Consider the following 27,541-nt stretch of genomic DNA (forward strand, 5'->3'; position numbering starts at 1 on the left):
CATTGAGGAGAGCTCAATTGTCTGAGGGCCAGTGGCGCAATGGATAACGCGTCTGACTACGGATCAGAAGATTCCAGGTTCGACTCCTGGCTGGCTCGGTGGGACGTCTGCATTTATTGCATCCCATGCGACACAGGTTTACGCAAGCAGCTTCTTTCAAGTCGAATTTTCTTTCCCTAGACTTTTTTAAGTTTCCTCATTTTCAGGGATTAACTTGATTGAGTTCTGTAACCATCTTATATCACCTTTTTCCGTTACATAAGTCAAAGGTAGTTCATGTGTCATTAATTAGGTCCATCTGAACTCTGAGAAAACTGGGTTAATGGCTGATGCTCTTAAAATGGGCTTTAACCCCTTAGTATATTTTTAAATAGACTGTGGCAACTCAGCCACTAATTCCTCGTGATTCTGTATCTCAAACACAAAAAGTAAGCAGACACCTAAGCACGCATACACACACACACACACACCTGAAGATAGAGAAAAGGAGTTCATTGTGAGGGATTATAGTGGAGAGGAGTCGTGGAACTGCCTGGCGGGGGCCTGAGGGAATCTCTACATTTTTCTTTTTCAATAACTACCAGAGGGACGGAGAAGAAGAAAGGAATGAAGCAAGAAAAGACAGGGAGCAGAAGAGAATACCTGAAGGCAGGGAGCCCAGGGGTGCTGAGAGTCTGGCTGCGGAATGGAAGGGAGAGCACAGTACAAAAGGCCCTAAGCAAGAGGCATTGACAGAACTTGGGGACTGACTGGCAGGGAGCCGTGAGAAAGGAAAGTCTGGGGGTGGATGCTTAGGCTCCTGGCCTCTCTGTGAACTGAGACAAGAAATGAGAGAAACGGGTTTAGGAAGAATCAGGGTTTGGGTTTGGAGATGCTGAATTAAACGTCTAGGGGGCGCTGTGTAATAGCGAGTTGGATGAACAGTGATCTGAACCAGAAAAGATTTGGAAACCGCCGGAAGAGCGGTAGTGACAGAAGCCGTGAGACTGAATGAGATCACCAAGGCCCGTGGAGGACAGTCATGGGAAATACGGACAGTGTGTGTTAGGATAAGCTCTAAGGAGGTGGGTGTAATGTAAGTGCCCCAAAAGAATGAAAGTCCGAAAGCCAAAGAACTAAGAAAATGACTATGAAGCCTAAAGGGGTTGGAGGTGCTTTTGTCCCCTCTTAGTCTTCATTTGATTCCCGCAGGTATTATTATTATTACTACTAGATTTTATTTTTTTAGAATAGTTTAAATTCACAGAAAAATTGAGCAGATGGTACAGTGAGTTCCCATATGCCTCCCCACAGCTTTCTCTGTTATTAACATCTTACATTACATGGTACATTTGTTACAATTCATGAACCAATATTGATACATTATTATTAACCAAAGTCTGTAGTTTATTCAGATTTCCTTAGTTTTTACTTAATGTCCTCTTTCTATTCTAAGATCCCATCCAGGATACCATATTACATAGTTGCCATGTCTCCTTGGGCTACTCTTGGCTGTGACAGCTTCTCAGGTGTTCCCTGTTTTTGATGACCTTGAGAGTTTTGAGGAATACTCATCAGGTATACTGTAGGATGCCCCTCTATTGGAATTGGTCTGATGGTTTTCTCATGATCAGACTGGGGTTATGGGTTTTGGGGAGGAAGATCACAGAGGTCAAGTGCCATTTTCATCACATCCTATCAAGAGTACATACTATTAGCATAATTTGACTATTGGTGTTGAGCTTCATCACCTGGCAGAAGTAGTGTTTATCAGGTTTCTCCACTGTAAAGTTACACTCTTTCCATCCTGTCCTTTTTGGAAGGAAGTGACTATGTGCATCCCATACTTAAGGAGTGAGGAGTTATGCTCCCCCTCCTTTAGGGTAGAGTGTTTACCATATTTATTTGGAATTCTTCTCTGCAGGTCTTGTGAGTAGGTGGTTATCCATAGGAAGTGGGTGAGTGCTCCACCATTTTTTTTTTCTGCTTTTTCTCTCCAAATCCCCCCAGTACATAGTTGTATATTGTAGTTGTGGGTCCTTCTAGTTGTGGCATATGGGACGCCGACTCAGCATGGCTTGATGAGCAGTGCAATGTCCATGCCCAGGATCTGAACCGGCGAAACCCTGGGCCACTGAAGAGGAGCAGGCAAACCTAACCGCACGGCCATGGGCCCGGCCCCCTCCACCATTTTAGGAGGTAAAAAAGAGTTGCTGAGGAGGTCTGCTTGTTCTCTGCCCCAACTGTGCCCAACCAAACTCTATGTTCACAGAAGATGTATTAGATGTTGTTTCTTCTTCAGAAGTTAATTAGCTGGGTTGTGGACCATCTGTGCTCCTGGCATCTTCTTCCTGATGTCAACCTGGCGGCTGCTCTGTTGGTTGTTAACTAACCCATCCATGGGTGAGAGGGAGAGAGGAAAATTTACGAAACAGTAATGTCAGTTTTGCCATCAGTTAAATAATTTTCAAATGGATTTGTGTAAAAAGAGCCTAGAATTTCTGACTGAACTTAAAGTAAGTTTAGATGGGCTGAATTTCATTTGTCTGTGATGTCTTTGTTTTTTCATTCAAAATGGCCCCAGCTGTATAGCAAGCATGATGCCGAACACTTCCCAGCAATTCCACACCACGTTTCTCCTCACCTTTCCTACAACACTTTCCTGTGCCTTAAAAAACAGCATGTGCTGTGTGTCTGCCTGTGTGAGCTACAGAGAAGCAGAAGGGAAGGAATGAAAAAGAAATAGAGAACCTTGTAAAGGACTTGGCTCTAGCAATAGAGTCAAAGTTGGTCAAGTCTGTCTTATGCTCTGCCCTCCATGCTGAACTCTTGTGCTCAGAAGCATGTGAATCACTGTTATTGGCCTACATTGGATGTATGCCTTTGTTGGCATGAAGATAGGGAGATGGCAGAACAGAAGGGCAAATACCCTGGGTGAGAAATAATGTTACTTTCCCCAACAGGAGCCAGTGACCAACAGGCCAGAGCATTCGAAACTTTTCTGGAAGGGAAGGAGTACCAATTCCTAGATCCTCCTCTCATCGGCCCACCAGCATTCTTCATGGTCAGGCCCAGTTCCTCTACCTGATCCTGGTTTTATGCCCTTGTTTGAACACTTCCAGCCCATTGTAAACCCTCCTTTCATTTTCTCTGGTGCTCCCCGCCTCCCTCAGCACTTGCCTCCCTCCCCAGGACCACCTTCACTCACCTCTGTGCCTGCCCAGCCAACCGCACTCTTCAACACCAGAATTATGGCCCATTTGACCCTCCTACTGCTCTAAATTGCTTCTTCACAATCAACGCTGTCCTTCAGCTACAAAAGTGGCAGAGTTACTGAGGCAAAATAATCTGTGCTGATTTGCATTCTCTTCCTTGTCATCTCTATTATAGAGTGTTTATCTGTCAAAATGAATAGAAAGTAGCAACTGTTCTGGAACATAGAAAAAGATGGAAAACTACCCAATTTGTTTATGAAGCCAGAATAAACCTAATATCAAAACCTGTCAGAAATAGCACCCCCCCAAAAAGAAACTATAGATCAATCTCACTTATGAATATAAATGTAAAAATCCTAAAATATTCAAGGTTAACACATAAAATTCAACAGTATATTAACATAATAATTATACACCACAACCAGTCAGGCTTTATCCCAGGACTTAACACAAGGTTAGGTATTAGGAAATTTATTTATATAATAAATCAAAAACAAACCAAATAAGAACATTTGGTCATTTAATAGTCACCAAAGAGAACATGGTAAGTCACTTCCATTTTCTATAAATATTCTTTTTTTTTCAGGGGAAGATTCGCCCTAAGCTAACATCTGTTGCCAATCTTCCTCCTTTTTTCTTTTTTTTTTTCTCGCTAAAGCCCCAGTAGATAGTTGTGTATAGTTGTGAGTTCTTCTATGTGAGCCTCCACCACAGCATGGCTACTGACAGAGAGGTGTGGTTCCACCCCTGGGAACTGAACCCAAGTGCACTGAACTTTAACCACTAGGCCATCAGGGCTGGCTCTATAAACATTCTTAATAGTCTTAATATTCTTCATATATAAACACATATATGTATATATTTGAAGTCAACAATTTATGTAAAGTTAAAACAAGAATGTCTGATCTCATCACTGTATTATTTATTATCATTCTGAAAAATCCAATATGATAAGACTGGAAATTTTTAAAAAGCAATTATAGGGACTGGCCCCGTGGCAAAGTGGTTTTGTTCGCACACTCTGCTGCAGCGGCCCAGGGTTTCACTGGTTCGAATCCTGGGCACAGACATGGCACCACTCATCAGGCCACGCTGAGGCGGTATCCCACATGCTGCAACTAGAAGGACCCACAACTAAAAATACACAACTATGTACCGGGGGGCTTTGGGAGAAAAAGGAAAAATAAAATCTTAAAAAAAAAAAAAAGATTATAACTTTTAGAAAGAGAGAGGCAAATTTATCGGGTTTTGCAGATGATATGATTGTATGCATAGAAAATTCATGAGAATCAATTCTAAAACAATGAGAATTAATAATAGAATTCAGAGAAGTCATTTGATACAAGAGAAATATAAGACAAATCTGTAGCCTTTTTATATGCTAGGAATAACCAGTTAAGAGCCATAATTAATAAAAAATATCCCAACAACATGATAGTTAAGATCATGGTCTGTGGATCCAGATGGCAAGAGGTTAAAGCCCTGTTCATCCATTTACTAACTATGCGAACCTAACCTCTCTGGCCTCGGTTTCCTCATCCATAAAATGGGAATGATAATAATAGTTCTTGTTTCATAAAGCTGTTATGAGAATTAGATTAGCTAAAATAGCAAAGCATTTAGAACCTACCCTACCCATAGTAAGCATTTGGTATACACTAGCTCTTGTGATTAGTATTTTCCCCATTCACAGTGGTGACAATAACACCACCATGAAATACTTAGCTGTAACCTTATTGAAAAATGTGAGGAACCTATATGAAGAAAATTACAAAATTTTGCTGAGAGATATAATGAAAGACTGAAAAAAAATGAAGAGACAGCCATGTCCTTAGAAAAAATGAATCTTATAAAGATGTCAATTCTTTACCAAATTAATTTCTCACTTTTACAACATTCAATCACAATTCTAATGGAATCTTTTGTTACTTGATAAGATGATTCTATAGTTCATCTGTAATAAAAATCAGACAAGAAAAACACAGAAAGTTCAAAAAAAAGAGGAGAAAGGAGAGGGAATTTACTCTGTATTTTTAGCCCTTTATGAAATAAGCAATATATACATAAATAAAGGGTTACCATGTGCACATGGTACAAGAATAGACAGAATAAAAGAGCTAACCCAACAGCCCAGAAATGGGCCAGCTGTTCCTGTATATATGTGTGTGATTAAATATATGAATTTAATGTGTGATGATAATAACAGCTAACGTTTATTGAGCCCTTATTTTGTGTCAGGTTCTATGAAAAGCACTTTACATTCACAAGAAGCCCGAATCGTCACAAGCACCCTGTGAGGTAGGAAATGTTACTCATAAATGGGTGAAGGAGCTCAGTCTTAGGGAGGTTAAGTGGCTCACCCACCGAGAAGGGGTTTAGATGGGGTGCAAACCCAGGTCAACTGACTTCACAGCCTTTGAGCTGAACCTTGAGACATATCATATCTATAATCACATGATCATATCTATCATTTTCTTCCTAGAAAGCTATCCTAGACCGTCTTCACAAACCAGGACAAAGATTAATTAAGAGAAATACTTAGTGTAGCATTTTTCAATGAGTACAAAAAATGTAAAACAGCAAGTTGGCTATCCTGGAGGGATGTGGTTAAATAAATCATCCATGCAATGGAATCTTAAGCAGCCATTCAAATCAATATTGTCTGCGAAGTTTAATAACTTGGAGAAATGCTCAATGTTATGCATTCCGTGATGCAGATTACCAACTGTACATACAGAATGACCTCGATCTGTGAAAAAGTTGTATTTTCCAAATTTTCTATAATAAGCTGTTTATATGATATGGAAAATATTTTTTAAATATGCATAAAACCTGTGATCTCTCCCTGGTCTTGCTGCTCATTTACCTCCTTCTCTGTTGTAAAGGCCCCCCTCCTTCTCCGTAGGCTCCTGTAGCCGTCCAATCTTCAGCAGTCACTCTCGTCTCATAGCAATAACGTAACAGTCCTCCTAGGCTAATATTTATTAAACCCTACCACATGCCAAGCACATTAAATATATTATCTCACTATATAATCTCTTGCTATAATCTTGTGGGGTAGTAATTATTATTATTATTATTTTTTTTTGAGGAAGATTAGCCCTGAGCTAACTACTGCCACGCCTCCTCTTTTTGCTGAGGAAGACTGGCCCTGAGCTAACATCCATGCCCATCTTCCCCTACTTGATACATGGGACACCTACCACAGCATGGCTTTTGCCAAGCGGTGCCATGTCCACACCCGGGATCCGAACCGGCAAACCCTGGGCCACTGAGAAGCAGAAGGTGCAAACTTAACTGGTGCACCACCCGGCTGGCCCCCAAGGGGTAGTAATTATTAATATTCCCATTTTGTAGATGAGAAAACTGAGGTTGTCTTGAACAAAGTTATGCTTCAATTAAATGGGAGAGCCAGAATAAGAATCCAGTTCTTCTGATCCCAACTCATTGCTTTTTCTGTTACAGTGTTTCCCAAAATGTGGTCCAAGGACCAAGGGGATTCCCCAAGACCCGTTTAGGAGGTGCGTGAGGATCTCCTACATGTCCATGTGAGACCATGTTTTCTTTATTCACCACAGAAAGCAGATATGAGAATCCAGTTGTCTTCTATTAAGCCAGATATCAAGGAGATTTGCAAAAATATAGAACAATGTCACTCCTCAATTTTTTTTGTTTTGGAAAATACAGTTATTTTTCATTAAAATGTATTATTTATGTATTATTAAGCCCATGCAGTGGACTTATTTCTTTAGTGAATTAATAAACAAATATTTTTAAATTTTCCCAGTTTTAATTTTGTTTGGGAAAATATTCAGTTTATTAAATATTGTGAATGTCCTGAATATCAAATACATCATCTCAACATGTAAATATCAAATTACATTTCAAAGTCAAATTTAAATTACATGGATTTTTTCTTTGCTCTTCTCTAACAATGACAGCTAAGATCATTCTATATTTTTAGTTTCTTCAGTCTTTAAATATCATTCTTTTTTTTCTTTCCTTTCCTTTCTCTTTTTTTCTTGCCTTTTATTTTCTGCTTTTTCTCCCCAAATCCCCCCAGTACATAGTTGTATACTTTAGTTGTGGGTCCCTCCAGCTGTGGCATGTGGGATGCTGCCTCAGCATGGCCTAACGAGCTGTGCCATGTGCTGTGCCCAGGATCCGAACCGGGAAACCCTGCGCTGCGGAAGCAGAGCCCTTGAACTTAACCACTTGGACACAGGCCGGCCCCCACTTTTTATTTTTAAGATTGGCACCTGAGCTAACATCTTTTGCCAATCTTTTTTTTATCCCCTCTTCTTCTCCCCAAAGCCACACCCCCCGCCCCACCCCCCGGCCCGCTCAGTACATAGTTGTATATTCTAGTTGCATGTCCTTCTGACTGTGCTATGTGGGATGCCACCTCAGCATGGCTTAATGAGAGGTGCCTTGTCTGTACCCAGGATGGGAACCGGTGAAACCCTGGGCCTCCAAAGCAGAGTGTGCGAACTTAACCACTTGGCCACCAGGACTGCCCCTCTTCAGTCTTTGAAATAGTTTTTTAAATGATATTCAAATAAACTTCAAGTGATTATCTTCAACTTTTTCTGAATAAAAAGTTTCTGTTCTTAAGACATAGGCTTATAATTCACATACTTGATATTACTCAATGGCATTTTATCTGTGGTAGGAGGAGGGAAATCAAGTTTCAATCAATGTTAGAAAATCTTCGAACCCTTACTCATTATTTGCTGCCTCCTTCCCTCTGACATGATACATAAAACTCTTTTGGTTCTGTGTTTGCCACTAGGGACTAAGTACTGCTTTCATAAAATTGAGACCTAATCAAGACCATATTTAAAGATCAAAGCAGGAACCAGCCCCACCCGAGTGGTTAAGTTCGCATGCACCCCTCTAGGGGCCCAGGGTTCTGCCAGTTTGGGTCCAGGTTGCAGATCTAGCACGACTCATCAGGCCATGCTGAGGCAGCGTCCCATGTACAGCAACCAGAAGGACCTACAACTAGAATATACAACTATGTACTGGGGGGCTTTGGAGAGAAGAAGAAGAAGAAAAAAAGAGATTGGCAACAGATGTCAGCCCATGGCCAATCTTTAAAGGTCAAAGCAGGGGCCGGCCTGGTGGTGCAGCGGTTAAGTGCATACATTCTGCTTCAGTGGCCTGGGGTTTGCCAGTTTGGATCCCGGGTGCGGATATGGCACCGCTTGGCAAGCCACGCTGTGGCAGGCATCCCACATATAAAGTGGAGGAAGATGGGCACGGATGTTAGCTCAGAGCCAGTCTTCCTCAGAAAAAGAGGAGGATTGGCAGCAGATGTTAGCGCAGGTCTTCCTCAGAAAAAAAAAAGGGTCAAAGCAGTGGTGACTGAATGGAGCTTGGAAACTACATGATTCCGTCTTGGCAAAGGGTGCATTCAAGATATATCCATGCTCAATAAAACCAAATAATTTTTTTCTGATCTCCTTCAGGAAAAGACCATTGATATTCTGTTTTAGTTTTTAATATGAAAAATATCTAAAGATAAAACTTACATAAACAAAAGCTGGAGTCCTTTAAAACCATTGAGAGTAATGGAGTCCTGAGACCAAAAAGATTGAGAACACCTGCTTTACAACCAGCTGCCCTCCAAGAGCTTGTGATGTTACAGATAGGATCAAACATTCCTCCCAATGCGGTGATGAAAATTCAAGGCCATACATGACAAGCACCTTAAAGAAGTTCTGACGAAGTGCTGTGGGGATTTAAATGATAGTGAAAACTTTTCTAGCTGGAATGATAATGGGGAAGCAGAACTTGAGGACCTTGAGGTGGGGCTCCAAGACCATAGGATTTTATGAGCAGAAGAGTTCTTGCCAGGTGGACAGAACCGTAACAAGCACAGGAAAGCAGGAAGGGGTGAGTAAGCCCACAGAGATGGCTTAGGGTGAGTGGAGGGTGTAAGTGGTGGGGGAAAGGCTGGAAAGTGGAGCTGCACTGTGAGGGCCTGAATCCACAGCTAAGCCATGTGGATTGTGTTTGGATGCTGTGGGAGAACTGAAGTGTTGTGAACAGAGAAATGACAAAATGAAGTGAAAATTACAAACTACTTACGAAAAGCAAATCAGAATCATCATAAAAATTGGCCTGGCAGTGGTGTATAAGATGGGAGGAGGCGCAGTTAGGACAATTTGCAAGGGCCCAAACAAGGACCTGAGTAGGATGGGGCAGTGGCAGGGGAAGGATGCCCATTGGCCGTGCTGGCCAGCAGAACATTGGTGAGGTCTTCTGGTTCAGGGCCTGGCTCCAGCTGTGTAGGTCCAGGGCCTCCATTTGTCAGCAGGCTTTTAGGTCTCCAACTTCCTACACTCACTAGAAACCAATATTTATACTGCATGGCCAGTGTATGTGGGAGGATAGCACTTCCCAGTGGGAGGCATATTCATCTGCTGTATGGGGCATCCCCTTCCCAGAGTCAGGGATAATCAACTCAGTAAACATGATGTTGCTCGGAGGGTGTATGCTTGGACCCAGGGCATCAGAGGGTCTCAGGACAGCAGGTTCTGGAGCTAGACTGCCTGGGTTCATGCCAGGGCTCTTCAATGTTGCTTTGTGAGATTACACAAGTTCTCTCCACACCTTACTTATTTTCCCTATTTGTAAAGTGGAGATGATAATATTACTTACCTCTGAAGTTTGCTGTGATAATTAGATGACTTATTATGGACAAAGTGCTTAAAAATCGTGTCTGGGGCTCAGCCCCGTGGCCGAGTGGTTAAGTTCGTGCGCTCCACTTCAGTGCCTCAGGGTTTTGCTGGTTCAGATCCTGGGCATGGACCTAGCACCACTCATCAAGCCATGCTGAGGCAGCATCCCACATAGCACAACCAGAAGGACCTACAACTAGAATATACAACTACGTACTGGGGGGCTTTGGGGAGAAGAAGGGAAAAAAAAAAAAGATTGACAACAGATGTTAGCTCAGGTACCAATCTTAAAAAAAGAGAAATCGTGTCTGGTACCTAATAAAGGTTCAAAGCTCTTGTTTTATGGAGAGAGCTTACAACCATGCCTTGTTCCTGCCCCCAGTGGAGACCCCCTCTCCAGCCACCTAACCCATATCCCCAATTCAGTGTCTCTTTCAGACAGATTTAGGGCTGGATGAAAACCCGCAATAGCTGTGAGATGGTTATTTGGGTTTTTTTTGAGGAAGATTAGCCCTGAGCTAACTGCTGCCAATCCTCCTCTTTTTGCTAAGGAAGACTGGCCCTGAGCTAACATCCATGCCCATCTTCCTCTTCTTTATATGTGGGATGCCTACCACAGCATGGATTTTGCCAAGCAGTGCCATGTCCACACCCGGCATCGGAACCGGCAAATCCCGGGCCGCCAAGAAGTGGAACATGCTCACTTAACCGCTGCGCCACCAGCCCTCCCCGAGATGGTTAGTTTTATGCATCAACTTGGCTAGCCAGCCTATAGTACCCAGTTATTTAATCAAACACTAATCTAGGTATTGCAGTGAAGATGTTCTGTAGAAGTAGTTAATACCTACAATCAGCTGACTTTAAGTAGAGTACCCTTGATAAGATGGGTGGGTCTCTTGAAGGCCTTAAGAGCAAAAACTGAGGTTTCCCAGAGAAGAAGAAATTCTGCCTCAAGACTGCGGCATCACTTCCACCTAAGTTTCCAGCCTGTGGCCTGCCCCACAAATTTCAGACTTTCCAGAGCCACAATAAAGTGAGCGAATTCCTTAAAATAAATCTCACTATATATATATATATATATATATACATAATAGGTTCTGTTTTTCTGGGGAACTCTGACTTGCTCTGTGGAGAACACTTTTCTAAACTCTGGGCTCATGTTTTACTTTTGGTTAGACATTCTTTACGTTCTTTCTTCAGTCGGGCTTAATACGTTTAAGTCTCTCTACATTTCCGTTGTATTTTTCTGACACCAGCCCTGACTTAGCCACTTAGGCTAGATCTCAGCCACTCAAATATGAACCATCTCTTAGGGTGAATTATTTCTACAGATTGCTAATCTCCTTCATGAGGAATTGACTCCTGTATTTTCATTGTCTCCAGGTATAAGGAGACCTGCCATTTCCTTTAATAAAACCGAGCACAGGTCCTTCAAGATGGACAACGTGGAGAGACTCTTCATGGGGTGCTGGGCCCCATAGGGAGGCTGGACCTCAGGGATTCCCCTCTCCTTTGGGGAGCATTGGGCTAGACTCCAGGAGGCACTGGGTGTCCTGTTTGTGGTGGCTAAGGAAGAAAACAGGGTCACTCCCCGGAGACCTGATATTCACCCTTCACCCTTCATTGGGAACCTTGAGGGGACAGAGTTTGTTTGTCCAAGAGCCTCAGTTTCCTTTTTTTTTTTTGAGGAAGATTAGCCCTGAGATAACATCTGCTGCCAATCCTCCTATTTTTTTTGCTGAGGAAGCCTGGCCCTGAGCTAACACCCGTGCCCATCTTCCTTTACTTTATATGTGGGACGCCTACCACAGCATGGCTTGCCAAGCGGTACCATGTCCGCACCCGGGATCCGAACTGGCGAACCCCAGGCCACCGAAGCAGAACGTGCACACTTAACCGTTGTGCCATCAGGCCACCCCGAGCCTCAGTTTCCTTACAGAGAGCAATCCTATTCCAAGTTCTGGAGGTTATTTACTTTGCCTCTCATTATGGAGGAAGAATCAACAAGACTGATTCTTCATAAGATGTGGTGAAAGAGAAGTGGAGAGAGAGAAGCTTGTGACAGGATGAAAGAAAGGCATTAAATATAATCTTTTCTGAAAAGTGTGAGGAGGAGAGACAGGGCAGCTGAAGTCTCAGATGCTAACCCTCAGCTCTCGCTGCCATACACCCCTCTGCTGGCCCTCCAAGTCCACTTCCCATCTATTCCACAATGGACCACAGCACATGTGAAAGGCACTTCCCGCGAACCTTCCATCTCCACATCTTCCCTCTTCACACTGACTGTGTGAAGGACAGGACCAAGACCAACTGCTGTAGCGCCCCCTTCACGTGCACTCAGCACCCCTCGTGTCCCTTTCCCCCCACCATGGAACTGTTTTGAAAGACTTTTCCTACTAAACTACATTCATAAATTCAGCAATTAATTCATTTTTTCATGAACTAACTAGAATTAATATCCTGATTTACTATAATACCAAAAAAGCAAAGGCACTTAGCAAGATACATATGCAATGATATTCAATGAAGCATTTTTGTAATAGGGTAAAGTGGAAACAATCTAAAACATTTTTCATGAAGGGAATGGTTAAATTATGATAAAGCCATCCTCTAACAATAACATGAGCTAATATTTTTGTATGTATGTTTGCCTATTTTTAGAAAGTGGTCTGGCTTTATATGTACCACTCTAAATCACTTTACTCTAGGGAGGTGGATTGGGGTAATGATATATGTGTGTGTGGGGGCGGGGTGGTTCAATCTTTTACTTATTATTATTATATACTTGTTTCGTTTGAATTTTTTTACAAAGCACAATTTTTGTGTTTTTAAGCCAATATATTTTTTAAATAGTTGTGCAGCACTGCTGCAGGCAAATGTTCAATCTTCTTCAGGCTTTTGGAAACACCAGAAACAGCTAGCTGTCCATCCCCATGCCGTTTAGAGAGCCAGGCTGGGAACTGCCTGGGAAGCCATTTTGCTTTCTCAGGCAGCTGGAAATCTAAACATTTCTCGAACCACAGCTCTCCAGAGTCTTGATTGAAGCCGTGGGATAGTTTTCTCAAGTTTTGGCTATTTAAGATGAAGGCTTTCCTTGGCGCATGATTTGCTCATTCCTAACTCTATGCCTTCAGACACTGCTTCTTCTCCTTTCTCTATCTTTGTTGCTTTTTCCAAAATTCTATCCCAAACTCACCTCTACAAAGCCTGAATCAAATCTGCCTTCTCTACGAAGCCTCTGCCTTATAATTCCTGACTCACTTCTCTTGGTTTTCAACCACATTTTTTTTTTAATAAAGATTGGCACCTGAGCTAACCACTGTTGCCAATCTTTTTTTTTTTCTTTTTCTCCCAAATCCCCCCAGTACATAGTTGTATATTTTAGTTGTGGGTCCTTCTAGTTGTAGCATGTGGGACGCCGCTTCGTCGTGGCCTGATGAGCACTGCCATGTCCACGTCCAGGATCCGAACTGATGAAACCCTGGGCCGTGAAAGCAGAGCGCGCAAACTTAACCACTCGGCCACGGGGCTGGCCCCTTCAACTATATTTATTTGTACTTCCTGTTACTCTATATTCTTAGATGGTTTTTGTGGGTTTACTATTGTCTATAGGTTATAAACATTGAGGACAGGGTCCATTTTTTAAATTATTATCCTTATTATTTCAAATACCAAAACCTAGTATGGTTCAAGATGAGCACCTGATTAAACGAGGAAATGCCGAATGCACAATAAATATCAGGAAGAACTATTTTGAGGTTTTTGATGTTCATTTCCAGATGCTACTAACTATAAAGGGAAAATGTACTTTCATAGATTAGAGAGATCTGGCAGTCGTCACCTTAACCAAGCAATCAAACTCATCATAATTAATAGTGAGACATTCTGACCTGATGTGGCTCCAGGGTGATGTAATGTGAAGTACGTAATGTCATCTATTAAGTATTCTTTGCAAAAATGTTTAACCTGAATCTAATAAAGCCTGTAGACCTACTTCCAGTTTACAGGAAATGTAGGCTTGTAGCACTGTCCAAGAGAACTTTGTGCAATGATGTAAATGTTGTATATCTGCACTAATACAGTAACCACCAACCTACTGAAAGTTTAATTTTGTTTCATTTTAATTAACTTGAATTTAAATAGCTACATGTGGCTACTGGCTACTATACTGGACAGAACAGGAGAGGAACAAGTTAACCAACACAGGAAACAATTAGACAATGGGACATTCCACAAGGTAACTGGCCTGGATTTTCCAGAGTCAATTTCATTAAAAAAAAAAAAAAAGCATTAGGAATGTGCTATTTTAAAGATTTTTATTTTTCCTTTTTCTCCCCAAAGCCCCCCAGTACATAGTTGTATATTTTTTTTAGTTGTGGGTCCTTCTAGTTGTAGGATGTGGGACGCCGCCTGAGCATAGCCTGATGAATGGTGCCATGTCCGTGCCCAGGGTCCAAACTGGCGAAACCCTGGGCCGCCAAAGCGAAGCGTGCAAACTTAACCACTCGGCCACAGGGCCGGCCCCAAGGAATGTCCTATTTTAAAAGAAATTAAAGAAACCTAACATCCAAATGTAATACGTGAACCTTTATTGGACCCCAGACCATGAAAAAAAATTGGAGAAATTTGAATATGACCTGAGTAATAGATATTATAAAATTATTAATTTTTTAGGTGTAATTTATTAGTTATACAGGAGAGTGCCCTTATTTTAAGAGTTGCCTGCTTAAGTATTGAGGAAATGAAATATCTGCAACTTACTATAAAATGGTTCAGAAAAAAAAGTCTGTATAACTATATCTACTATGTATAAAAAGAGAGCAACAGGAAAGAGAAGAAAGAAAAAAGCAAAATGTCAGCAATTGTTGAATCTAGGTTGAGTATATTGGTGCTTATCATACTATTCTTCCAACTTTTCTGTAGGTTTGAAAACTTTCCCCAAAAAAAGTTGGGTAAAAAAAACTACAGAACTAAGCAATATCAACTATTTCTGAGTTTTTCTATTAAAGCTATTTATTCATTTTGTGTGGGCCAAAATGTGCAGAAAAATTTAAAGTTGAGTCAAAGGCCTTAATTTTCCTATAGATCAATCCAAGACCATCATTATTTGATCTTAGCAAAAGAATGCCTCAAGACAGTCTCCCTGGAAAGTGGTCTGAGAAGCTGAGTAGGCTATCCTAAATAAGAGTAGAGGGTCTTCTGCTTCTGTTCTCAGTCCCTGACTTTGACACCAGCCATGGCCCTGCCTTGTTCTAAGCTAAGGACACTGCAGAACTTGCTTCCTCAGGGTGATCTCCTCCTACCCTTTGCTTTTGTAGAAAGAAGTAACCCTCAAACCCCACCAGAGGGAACCAGGAGCACAAGTGGCTTATGTCCTTTCCTGTAGCAGAGCTGGATGCCCAGCTGCTTTATCATAACCACCCCACTGAGAGTCACAGAATGAGAGTGACAAAATAGTTTCCTACTCACCTAAGCATCTTGCACCCCTCCGGAGATTATAGTTCAAGAGCAAGCCCAGTTTTAATCCATTTCTGCTCCCTAAGAAGGAAGGCTCTAAGACTCCAAGTGGCCAGGTGACAATCCTACCTCGCACCCTTTGCATAAGCATTATAGATCTGTCTCTATGTGGATCCACTCAGTTTCCCCTCCTTTTCCACATAGCCTTCGAAATTCTTTGTCCATCTTTGCCCAAAGGAAAATGACTAAAATCCTAAGCCACAATATCATCACTTTATTCAAGAGATAATCAACTACAATACAGGGCTAACACTGACAAATAGCTGTACACAAAATTATATAAACTAGCTACATTTTCCAGAAGAGACTCCGTCATTGTAAACAAGGAAGAGAAACCAGGATATTGCCTAAAGGACTGCCGTGTTTCAAGCAAGTGTTCCCACACTCCCCTGAGAGTGACGGTGGCCTCAGGTGGAGGTGGTCCCATTAGCAGGAAGAGAAGGAGGCAGCACCCATGCAGCAGCCGTGCCTCCTGGCCCTGCCAGTGCTCAGCGGTAGGCCTTGCTGAACTCCTGGAGGGCCCAGCGCTTGTTCTCAGTTGCCTGCTTGAGTTGGGTATACTCTTTTACCAGCCTGTCGAACTCCTCCCCGAGGACCTCATAGGTGTTCAGGACCTGTCGGGACTTCTCCATGTCCCGCTCTTGGAGGCGAATGGCCCCCTCCAAACGGTCCCTAAGAGCCCAGGTACAGAAGATACAATATAAGGATCTGGCTCCTCAGAAAGCAGACAAGAATGGGAACAGGTCAAAATGAATGAGTCTGGAGACTGTGAGAACGAGCTCTGCCAGGCTCTTGGGAGTTCTCACCTAATGAGACGATGAACTTCCACTTTCTCGGCAGTGTAAGTGTCAGACAGAATCTTCAGCTCCTCCATTCTGACAGAGGGAAGAAAGAAATGTCAAGCTGAGGAGCCCTGACAGCAGCAGAGTTAGGAATGAGACACAGTACCTGCCCATGGTCAAGGTGTGGGCTAAGGAGTGACAGGATAAACAAGGTAACACTGAATTCCTGAGCAATTTATCTCACAGTAAAGCACCTATTTCAGAAGGCTTTAAAATGTAAGACTCCAGAATGTTGAAAGTTTTGGGGTATTCCAAAGGCGAGTACTGTTGAGTGACATTTACTAAATACCCACAAGGTGCTAGACATGGAGGAGAGGAAAGAGAGACGAGGGCGAGGGTTGGAGGGGGTGGTGTGTGAGACAGAGTCCCTTAGATCCACAGGGGTCATAGCTCACCTCAGCTTAAGGATCATGGCACTGCACTTGATCTCCAGGTACTGGGCATTGATGCGGTCTAGCTCAGACTGAGTCTTCAGCCGGTGCTCCTGAAGAAGCCTCTGCAGCAAGGCCAGGCAGCGGAGAAGCACCTGACTCCCCAGGAGGCAGGAGGAAGAAGACATAAACAAAAGATGGTAGAAAAGAAGGCAGATCAGAAACCTGGGCTTCTCCAAAGGTGCCCCTGGGGTCAGGGTAAAAGATACAGCAGGCTACCCCACTGCCCTGACAAACCTGGGAGTAGGTGGCGCTCTTCTTCTCCAGCAGCACCATCTGCTCCTTCTGCTGGCTCTTGGCATCCTGGCACTGCTGCTTCTCACCCAGCAGGACCTCTGCCAGTTTCCACACCTTTGCTGCCTTCAGGGTTTCACTGTCTGAATCTGAGCAAAGAGACAGACGACTGGACAGGAAAACCCTAACTGCTACTCCCATCTAAGGCTGTTTTTCAGTGCCCCTATCCTACACCTAGCCCTACAAATTCTGTCTTCATCCAGGTTTTCTTTGGATGTCTTGTTAAAAACAGTCCGGTTCTCGTAATTGAGTTCTCTTCACTCTTACCTTTAATTCCAGATTTGGTGCTTAATTCCTAAATCACAGAAACAAAAACAAGGGGAACACGTATAGCCTGAACTTTCCTCCCCATTCCATTCTGATTCTCCTGAGAAGAACTCATCCTTCTCTGCAGCCAGAGGACACTCCCACTTACTACCTTGCTCAACAAAAGAAGTCCTTACAAAATCTCTTGCTTTTATTCTATCAACAAGAAAACAAACAAATAAGCATCTCCAATGCCTCCCAGCTTCTGTCCCAAATTGAAAATCCAAATACACTATTCTCAAAAGAGCAGACCAGGAGCCCTGAAGGCCAGCTGTGAACAGGGCAGGGAGAGCCAGCACTCACCTGAACTGGGATCATGGTAGCAGAGAAGGGCGAAACATTTCTTCTTGAGCTGTTCCTCCACTTCTAGCGGGAGCTGAGCTCTCATCCGCACAAAATCCTACAGCCACAGAAACAAAAAAAGAGATGCAAACAGACTGTTGGAACTAGGAAGATCCAGCCAATGAATACATGATGATAACAATCTCAATGCTAACCAAAGAAAATGCCTCAAGACACATCAGGGAGTTTCACTTTTACCCTATTAAATCAGCAAAGAATAAAATGACTGTGAAGATCGCACGTTGATGAAAAGGTGTAGAACCCGGGCACTGGGAACGCCTTTCTGGAGAGCAGTTTTACAGTATCTACTAGTGTGTTCTACATGTGTATTCCCTGACCCGGTAATCCCACTTTGAGTACTAACACCCAGGAAATAATCATATTAAAAAACATATGAACTAGCATGTTCATATCAGTGTGGTTTCCAAGAGCAAAAATGTGGAAAGAACCTTGAATTGATATCCATCAATAAGGTTAAGCAAATTATGCTACATCCACACAGTGGAATCCTATCAGGGATCGAAACTGCTGATATAATAAGAACAGTGAGCACTATGTGTCTGGACACTGTGCTAAGAGTGCTTTAGGAGGTATCATTTTATTTACTTTTTTTTATTGACTTGAAAAAAAGTCCAAAATATATGCAGTGAAAACAGATTATACTCTCTCTATAATCACGGAGGGGAGAATACCATTTATGTCAAGCTGTATATAATAATACTGTATTTATTTCTAGATGTAGTTGTATTTCAGCTTTTACTGTCTTCTGTGTAACATTTTCCTTATTTATTTGAGTTTGGTCACCATGAACGTGTATCATTTTTACAAAGATAATAAAGCGTAACAAAAAAATATTTAAGTATATTGGAGAAATTAACCCATTTTGCTTCTTTGGTCCCAATATCTGCCCACTCCCAACCTCTGAAGGTGGCATGAGCTCCAGAAGGTCCGCTTTCTCCAGCCCGAGCACTGGAGGCATCTCCCTCTCCTGGCTAGGACCTAAGAGCTGTGTCAGTTCAGTCACGAGTAGCCGCTGTTCAAGGGTCTCATGAAACTGAGAAAGAGAATAAAAAACAAAAAGAGGTTACTGTAAAACCTCTCCCACTCCACCTCCTCCATCCTCTCAGACCAGTTCTCCACACATTTTCAAAGTCCTCAAACATGTCATACCTTCAGATAACTTAGCTGCCAGGGCCTTCCCCTGTCAATCTTTCTTTTCAACACTCTGACATCACACCTACCTCTTTCCCCATAACTACAGTCCATTACTTTTTTAATAACCATATTCAAAGCTCTTCTTTCCCCCAAATCATATAATCAGACGAAGGTGCAATTGGCCTGGTCATTCCTATAGCTGGTACCCAACCCCTACTTCATCTCTCCTGCCTCACCTTTTTGTCCTCAGAAGTTAAATTTGTGTCTTGTGTCTTCACATAGTAGTCCACAAGCAGCTCTTGAATGACTCTCTGTAAAATCTCAGACCTCAACCATGTTGTCTTATGTAGCCGAACTTCCTTCCATGCCTAGAAAACCCAAAAAATGCCAGATAGGAGCCTCGCTCTCTTGGAAGACTTTTCCTTCCTCCTAGCCTCCCTCCTCCCAGGGTTCTTACCTGAGCCTGCTCCTTTGCCAGGGTGAGGCTTAAGCCACTCTCGTCCACATGCTGTGAGAGACTCAGCAGAAGTTTGCTGAAGTGCGGGTTCTGTAACAGGTCCTCTTCACTCAGGTTGCAAGGAGGAAGCTGTTTGCTGCACACTTAATAGGATGTCCCCCATAGGGACAAAAAAGCAAAGAAGGTATGGACTCTTACTTTATATAATCGAGTGTAACTCTTAGCTTAACATTCACTTCCAAAAAACCCCTAGGTTTTTGGTAGAGAAGTTTTCTAAATCTAATGAAATTTTAAAAAAAAATATACAAATAAACTAGAGGTAATACTCAAAGTAACAAGCATTTATATTATATCCAAGGATATTAATCAAGAATTAGGGAATGAGCCTCTAATAAAACTAAGATTTTAGAAAACGGAAATACAGTTGGGAAGTAGTAGACAAATAGAATCAATTAGGGACCTGTCAGTAGGGGTCACCACAGTACCCAGAATGCCTCATTCACACAGAATGACTAGAGTTCTTAAGGAAGGGGAAAAAACACTTGTAAAGTTCCAACTTTGGATATGATCTCTAGTTGCATAAACAAGACTGAGAGAAGGTATACTCTCAAAAGTAAGTAAAAAATTTAACTAACCAAGTTCTCCTTATTGTAAGCAGAGTTGAGTAACCCATGTGGATGCATAACAGCACATGCTTGAGAAAAAGTGCAAGAAACTGGGATTCTCTAGTTATTCCATATACTCAAGGGTCTTTCTTTCTACCTCTTTTCCCACATGCTTTCTGCTGGAGTATTCTGTTTTACTCCTACTTGCAAAACACTCGAATTTTCATTCTTTGGACCACCATACCCAAAGTCCTTTTAGAGAATAAGAAATCTCTTTTTTCCCCTGAGGCACTGAAGGATCAATATGGAAATGATCAAAATGTAAAAGATTCAAGTTCTTGAAGGATTCAAGATACAGAAAGGATTTGAGATATGGAAAGAATTCAAGATACGGAGGATCTGAGATTTTAGAGAACAAGAAATGAGAAAATTAAAGACACAAGAAGGAAGGAAGCCTTCAAGGAGTTTGCTGGTCACCCTTATCTTCATGATATGCTTGCTGACACAGCATGGGAGCATCTTGAGTTTTTCTCTTTTTTTTCCCCCAAAGATTTTACTTTTCTTTTTTCTCCCAAAGCACTCCAGTACACAGCTGTGTATTTTTAGTTGTGGGTCCTTCTAGTTGTAGCATGTGAGATGCCGCCTCAGCATGGCCTGACGAGCAGTGCCATGTCCGGGCCCAGGATCTGAACTGGCGAAACCCTGGGCCGCCGAAGCAGAGTGCACAAACCCAACCACTCGGCCATGGGGCTGGCCCCGCATCTTGAGTTTTTAGTCTACTGCACAAGTAGGTACTGAACAGGAGTCAATGTAATCTGTTTTCTAATAAGAGTGTTTAAGAATCTTCATGTATTCTAGTTTCCCCCGAAACTTAGGCTTCAGTGAGAGAAATCATACTGGTGAACATTATAAATCCTTTTTATTATAGAAGGCAAGAACCTGGATAAGACCTTTCTGGATAAGTCATCAACCCTCTTGCAAACGGCTACTCTTACCTTGCTGGAGTATTTCCACTCCTTCTCCAGGTGAGCAGAAATCCCCGGACGCCATCTGAGTTTCTTGGGATTCTTCTCTGCGGAACAGAGTGAAAGAAAACAAAACGATGAATAAACTGGCTGGCTGTTCCCGAGAAAACTACCTTGGGTTGGAATTTCTGTTGTCTACATGCTGAGGAATCATGGACGCCTCTTACAGAGAAGGACTATATCACACATCCTGGGTCCCAAGCTCTTACACAAGTTTTAGGGACAAACAGACTTACAAGTGGCAAAACATTTTGCATTCTAAGCAAATACATGTTTCCACTTGTTCCAAGCTGTCTAAAAAGGAGCTTCCTTAGGAAAGAAAACTTTCCAATTCACTAAACAGAAGGATGTCCCCCTCCCCCCACCATTTCATCTAAGTTAGAACTGAGCTGCTGCTTTCCAGTTAGGAGTGAACTGGGGAAAGGGAAAAAAAAAATCAAAGTCTGGTTTTTTCCCCAGTCAAATAAGTCAGCTATCAAATTCCACAATAGTTTCTGCGCTTCTTTAACTTGTCCTTTCATCTAAGATCTGTTGGTAGTTTTCGATCATTAACTCTAGAAACATCCTTCAGGAGTGACAAATCATTCCACACTTGAACAACAACAACTGGTTTTCACATAACAGCTTTAGTAAAGAGCACCTGGAGGAAGGAGCACGACAAGAAGACTGACAGGGAGGTCAGTGCCAAAGGAGGAACGCAAAGGGGTAGTTAATGCGGCTGAGGCCGGGACGTGAGCTCTCCGTGTTGTGCCAGAACACGGAGTACACTGAAAAGAATGACGTCAACACAAAGGCGACAGTAAAGATGGGAACAGTTTGGACTCCGGAGACAAAATTTTCCCCCTGACATTATTTTCCCCTTTTTTGCCCCACCTCCTCCTCTCTGTATCAACTCCAAAGGTCAGCTGAGCCTCCCAAAGCAGAAGAGACATAGAGGGTTATGATTTAACACTTCATGTTCACAGAACATTTGGTTTACTCCCTCGTTTTATGAGTAACATCAAAGTAACTACTCATTTGTTTTGTAACCTGGTCTAGAGGGGGACGCAGCTGAGGAGTCAGAATGCTAGGACTTAATTTGCAGCTCAGCCGCTGCTTCTGTGTGAATTGAAGGGAAATGCTTTTTTGTGCCAAACTTTTTTCCACCTGCAAAACTGAGATAACGATTCCGGCCTTGGATGAGACATTAAGAATTAATAACACAATCGACTTGTCAACAAAAGCCACTACTTAGTTAAGCTCTGTGTTTCAGCAATTCTGTTTATCATAGATCTAAGCCCGCAAAAGAAAGTTCTGCAGGCAAATTTCGCACACAGAAATGAGGACCATCCCAAATTTTAAAAAAGTCAGCTGTTCTTCCCTGCCTAGGGGAACCGCCCACTTGGGGTTTTTTAGGGCGCTTTCCTTTACCCTTTTAAAATGTTACAGGGCGTGGAAGGTGGCGGCAATCAGGCTCGATTCTCCACCCTCTGCACTCAGACGTGTTAAAACGCTGCTACAGGGACCCAAGCATTTAAATGTTCTGACTCAGGCGTCTTTTAAATTCTTAGAGCTGTCTTTACACGCTGCACTGAACGTTAAATTGATTTTACAGGTATTTTCACAAGATGTGACCCTTACAGGGCCCGAGATGAATCAAAATGCGGAGCGGGCTCTCCGGCGCCTACTTTCCTTCCGTCTGGGCAGCCAAGGATCCCCAAGGGCGAGGGCGGCCTGGGCGGCCGGAGACCGGGGCTGGCCGGATTGACGCTCCCACCGCTCCTCCTCCCCGCAGCGCCGCCCGCCGACCCTCTGAAGCAAACCTGCACACCCGAGGGCAGCGGAAGCTCCCGAGGCAGTGCGGAGCCTCGACGCCCGGAACTCCGCCCGGCCCGGGCCCCGGAACCTCTCAGTCGGGCCGGGCGCAGGGGCTGGGGGAAGCAAGGTCCGGGAGGACCGCCTGGAAGAGGAAGGGGTAAAGGAGCATCAGAGGCCGCGTGGGAGGGGCGAGGGGCGTGGCCACGCCAGAGGCGGGAACGGCAGACCCCGCCCCTCGCCGGGCGCGCACCTTCAGACCCCAACGGCTCGCAGCCCCGGGGTTGGGAGTCCGGGCGGGGAAGGGGAACGGTCTGAGGAAGGCGTCTTTGCCCTCCTCCGGGGTACCTCCCCCTGTTAAGAGCAAATGTCGAGAAAATGGTAATAATTGCTAACATTTATTGAGGGCCTCCGTGAGTCAGGCACTGTGCCGAGGGTTCTACCTGCCTTGCCTCGCTTCATTTAGCTCTTACCGCGTCCTACGAGGAAGTCATTGTCGTACCCATTTTACAGAGCGGGAAACTAAGGCGCAAAGAGGCTAAGGGACTTGTTCAAGGTCGCGGCTTGCAGAGTCTGGACCTGACCCGGTGGCCTCAACCCTCCCAAACCTGCCGCCCACACGGAGACTGCGGGGCTCCTCCTTCAGGCTCCGCCCTCCAGCGCTGCGCCGCCTCCCGCTCTCATTTCCTCTTCCAGGCTCCTCTGCCCTCTCCTTTCTCTCTCATCCTTCATTCACCTCTCTCTCTTTCGTTTTTAAAATTGTATGGACATGTATTGTTTGCTTAACAAGAAGTCTAAAGCTGAAGGTCCCAAGGCTTTGTACAAGGTGTCAAGGTTCTTTGCAGTTCTCTTTGCATTCGCCTCCTGGTCACAAGGTAGCTGCAGAAGTCCAAGAAGTACATCCTCTCAACACCATCCCAAGCAGGAAGAGGGAGAGCCTTCTTCCTATACCAGTCAGGGGAGAAAATCTTCCCCAGAAGCACCATGTCTCACTGGCCAGACTGGTCACTTGCCCATACCTAGACCAATGAGCTGGATGTCTTCCATTTGCCCCCCAGGTCCACATTCTGCTCCTCGACAGCCTGTGTAGACAGTAAGGACCACCTGTAAGGACTACCTGTAAGGACTTCAGGGTCCCCATATTCCCTGACTGGTTTTAGCCAATGGGGGATCCCAGCAGTAGGTCAGAGGGAGAGAAGACAGTGCTGGGAGGAGGGAGACAAATCCCTGGCCTCCTCCCTGGGATGGACCTCAGGCTGGCTATGCACTTTGACCAAAGGTCATTGAGCCTCTCAAGGGGGTCCCCCAACCTCTCTCTGTCTTAAACCCGACCCCCATCCTCTTTTCAAAGTTGACTAGAATCTAGTCATTAGGTGAATTATTTCAAAAGTAATACTTGATGCTAAGTAAACTGCACCAAGGTTATCGAATCTGCTGCATCAGAGAAGCAGCTGATAGTCTGGGGTGGTGGGGAAGGACTCTCAGGGCTGGGGATGCTGAGTGGTAGAGAGTTTAACCTTTTCTTTTAGTACTAACTAGAGAATTCTACCAGCAATACATGGGGAATAGTGTGATCCAGTGTGGAAATTTTATATCCCTGGTCATCTTGTCAGCTGCCACTTTTCATGCTTAATATTAAAGTGCTGTCATTTTCTGAGGCTTTTAAAAATCATTTATGCTTCCTCAGCTCTGTAGTGCAGCATCATTAAATATCAGGCATAATGTCCCTAACAAACAGCACTTGGAACAAAATAGCAAGCATGCTTTGGTGACTCAGAGCTGATCAGAAATCAACTGAAATTTCATGTCTCATATTTGTCAAGTTTTCCAAGACGGTACTACACAAAGCTTTGGCTAAGCAGCTCTCAAGTACTTGGGGGGATGAGGAGGTGAAGGGTGCAGAGGCCTGTGTTCAGGTCGGAGGGTAGAGGAGTGAGCCATGGGAAGCCTGGAGTTGGATCAAACCTTCGTATGTTCAATCTCTGTCTCTAACAAGCTGTGTGACCTTGGGCTTCAGGTTCCTTATCTGTCGAAAGGAGGAAATAACATATTTCTAGCTCCTCCAATCTCATAGTGTTGATGTAATGATCAAATGAGATAATGGCTGAGAAGGTGCTTTGGACAGACTATCAAAGTGAGGTGTTTTAAAATTGACACTTATTAAGCACTTATTAAATGCCTTGGGAGAGACACAAAGATAAAGACGACCCAGTCCCTTATGAAGAAGTTCATAATCTAGTTGAGCAAGTAAGACATGCACATGAAAAGTAAATAATACACTGTGGCAAAAAGGTGGCAAAAGAGCAGTTTAGATTATAAATACTAGAGAAACTTCTACAGAATCCTTCTGCAGGAATGGATAGGAAAGACCACGAAATCTTACCTTAGCTGGGCCTGAAAGGAGAGAAAATTTGGATCATTTAGAATGAAGGAAACATCCCAGGAAGTGAAACAGAGACAGGGAGTCCAAGCTGCATTCTGGGTCCAAGAGGAGACTGGACCAGCTGAAGTGAAAGACTTCATTTGCCAGTTCTACATAAGACTAGAAAGTTGAGGCCATAGACCATCCTGGCAGTTAAAACTGCAGCAAAAGACTGAAAAAGGACCTGACAATCAGACACCATCTGGTGTCCTTGAGCAAGAAAGAGCTGCAAGAGAAGCCCTAGAATTCATGCTCTTTCTCTCTCCTTCCCCTGCCTCCTTCTCTGTGTTGCAGATTTTTTAAAAAACAGCTTTATTGAGGTATTTTGGCATACAATATTTAAAGTGCTCATTGAAATTAAAGTATTCGGTTTAAGGTTCATTAAGTTTTGACGTAACTATACATCTGTGAAACCATCACCACAGATAGTTCACCAAGATAGTGAACATATGCATCATCCCCTAAGTGTTTGCTTCTGCTCCTTTGCAGTTCCTCTTTCTGGCCCCTCCCAACTACTGATCTGCTTTCTGTCATTATAGGTTAGTTTGCGCTTTCTAGAATTTTATATAAATGCAATCAAAGATGTACTCTTTTTTTTTTTTTCGGTCTGGCTTCTTTCACTCAGCATAGTTAATTTTGAGATTCATACATGTTGTTGCCAGTATCATTAATTCATTTTTTTAGTTCATCTTTTTATTGCTGAGAAGGAGTACAGAATCCTCTTTAAAACGTTAACTTGTTTGGGTTTGTACATAAGGAGCTGCTTCCTCCGTGACCCCAAGGTACCTATCTCAGTGCTTGGCATACAGAGGCACTTATTTGTTGAAAGAATGAATTTTTGACCACCCCCACAGTGCTAATACCTTATATAGTTTTGTTTGTTCCATGGAACACTTGGCCTTTATAGGCCTGTCTCTTCATCAGTTTTGTTCATCTCATCTTCTGCTATGCCATATGCAAAATACAATCACTCACTTCTTAAATGTTCTTTAATGATAAAGCCAAGAACATGCTCGAGTATTCCCTGGCTGGACTCTGTTGAGGGGGTGGCGGGTTGGGGGATAGGGGGCAAAGGGTAGGGGTATAGACACATAAATTAGGTGTAACTCTTGCCCACAATCTAGCTCTACCTTCTTGAAGACATTGCTCTTGATCAAGTCTTCAAAAACTACTTGTGTATAGCTTTTTAACTTGATGATAAATGTAAATGGGAGTCTGAGAAAAAGTCTACTTAACCTTTCAGACTCGGACATTCCTTCGCTGCATTGTTTAGAATTAGAGAGAAGAATGGAGATTTGCTGAGAACATTGCAGGGACTCTGCCTCCCATGCTCTAGCCGGGAAACAAAATGGTGCTCCAAAGGTAGAGATTTCAGGTGAGTATTTAGTATTCTACTTACCAAACTAATGGAAACTTCTGAGTAGAATATGTTCTGACACTGAAAATTTGGGCTTAAATAACCAGTTTCAAAGCTGGGACATTAAAATAGCTATTGGACTGTGGAACCACACTTAACTGTTTAGAAGATTTAGCAATTGTTTAGAAAAATTAAAAAAAATAAGCTGTACCACTTTGAAGGTATCTGAAGGCAAGTAACGGGAATATATTATGGTATTATGGACCCAGAAACTAGTTTCAGGAATAAAAAATTTTACAGGCAGTCAAGAGATTTTAGAATTATTTTCAAGGGTGTTCACTGGAAAATGAAGGTATTCAGAGCCACAACTATTGATGATTAAGCTAGAAAATTTCTTGCCCATTGTAAGTACATGATTTCAGGAAAAAACAAGTGGATAAAGAAAATATGTAATCAACCTATGACATCAAATGAAAATTTTAGAACAAATGTTCATAATGTGCCATTTTTGTAATTGCTTAACCCTTCCAAGGGGATTTCAAACCCAGCCCCTTGTGGCTTCAAGGGTTACCTGTCTGTTCATGGAAACTTTTGTTATACAAACTGGAATAAACCTGGTTTTGCTTTGAGACACTGTTGTGAACTAGGATATAAACAAGGCCTGATAGGAAATTTTGGAGCTCAAAGAAAAGCTGAGAAATTTGGCTCAAAAAATGGGACAGATTGGAAAAATTTTTACCAAAGCAATATGAGACAGTAAAGGAAATTGATTCAGAAGAAGACTAGTATCATTTTGAAAAACTAGACATGAAGCACAACGGGTGCAGCTCTTGTTATAACAGATCGAGTGTGCTGCTGTAATGCGAAAACATGTGCCAGGCTGATAAAAGTGTTTCCCTGGATTTTTAAACTGATGATGACACTGCCTTATACTGAATTGCATATGAAGGAGATTTTCTCCTTTTTTTTCCTGCTATTTCTCCCCAAATTCCCCCAGTACATAGTTGTTTATTTTTCAGTTGTGGATCCTTCTAGTTGTGGCATGTGGGACACTGCCTCAACGTGGCCTGATGAGTGGTGCCATGTCTGCGCCCAGGATCCGAACCGGTGAAAT

At 43.0% G+C, this 27,541-nt stretch overlaps 1 protein-coding gene and 1 non-coding gene across 7 annotated transcripts; one reads left to right on the forward strand and one right to left on the reverse strand.

The window, feature by feature from the left end:
- Positions 1 to 25: 25 nt before the first annotated feature.
- On the forward strand, positions 26 to 98 carry TRNAR-ACG (transfer RNA arginine (anticodon ACG)). Its single transcript has one exon. It is a non-coding gene; the product is annotated as a tRNA-Arg (tRNA).
- A 15,498-nt stretch (positions 99 to 15,596) lies between these two features.
- HAUS4 (HAUS augmin like complex subunit 4) lies at positions 15,597 to 23,273 on the reverse strand. Of its 6 annotated transcripts, XM_014856321.3 has the most exons (11): positions 23,122 to 23,273; positions 22,657 to 22,793; positions 20,825 to 20,901; positions 19,225 to 19,367; positions 19,004 to 19,135; positions 18,532 to 18,666; positions 17,574 to 17,670; positions 16,908 to 17,053; positions 16,635 to 16,765; positions 16,204 to 16,272; positions 15,597 to 16,069 (listed from the first exon to the last, which is right to left on the reverse strand). In XM_014856321.3, exons 3-11 carry the CDS (start codon positions 20,877 to 20,879, stop codon positions 15,886 to 15,888), a joined length of 1,092 nt encoding a protein of 363 aa, XP_014711807.1. In that variant the 5' UTR covers positions 20,880 to 20,901; positions 22,657 to 22,793; positions 23,122 to 23,273; the 3' UTR covers positions 15,597 to 15,885. The 6 variants fall into 6 exon arrangements, with proteins under 6 accessions (XP_014711807.1, XP_014711809.1, XP_044621259.1 ...); XM_014856323.3 differs by lacking the exon at positions 23,122 to 23,273 and having other exon boundaries at positions 22,665 to 22,788; XM_044765324.2 differs by lacking the exon at positions 23,122 to 23,273 and having other exon boundaries at positions 22,475 to 22,753.
- Positions 23,274 to 27,541: the final 4,268 nt, after the last annotated feature.

The sequence above is a fragment of the Equus asinus genome, chromosome 2 (genome assembly GCF_041296235.1).
Source record: "Equus asinus isolate D_3611 breed Donkey chromosome 2, EquAss-T2T_v2, whole genome shotgun sequence".
NCBI classification, from domain to species: domain Eukaryota; kingdom Metazoa; phylum Chordata; class Mammalia; order Perissodactyla; family Equidae; genus Equus; species Equus asinus.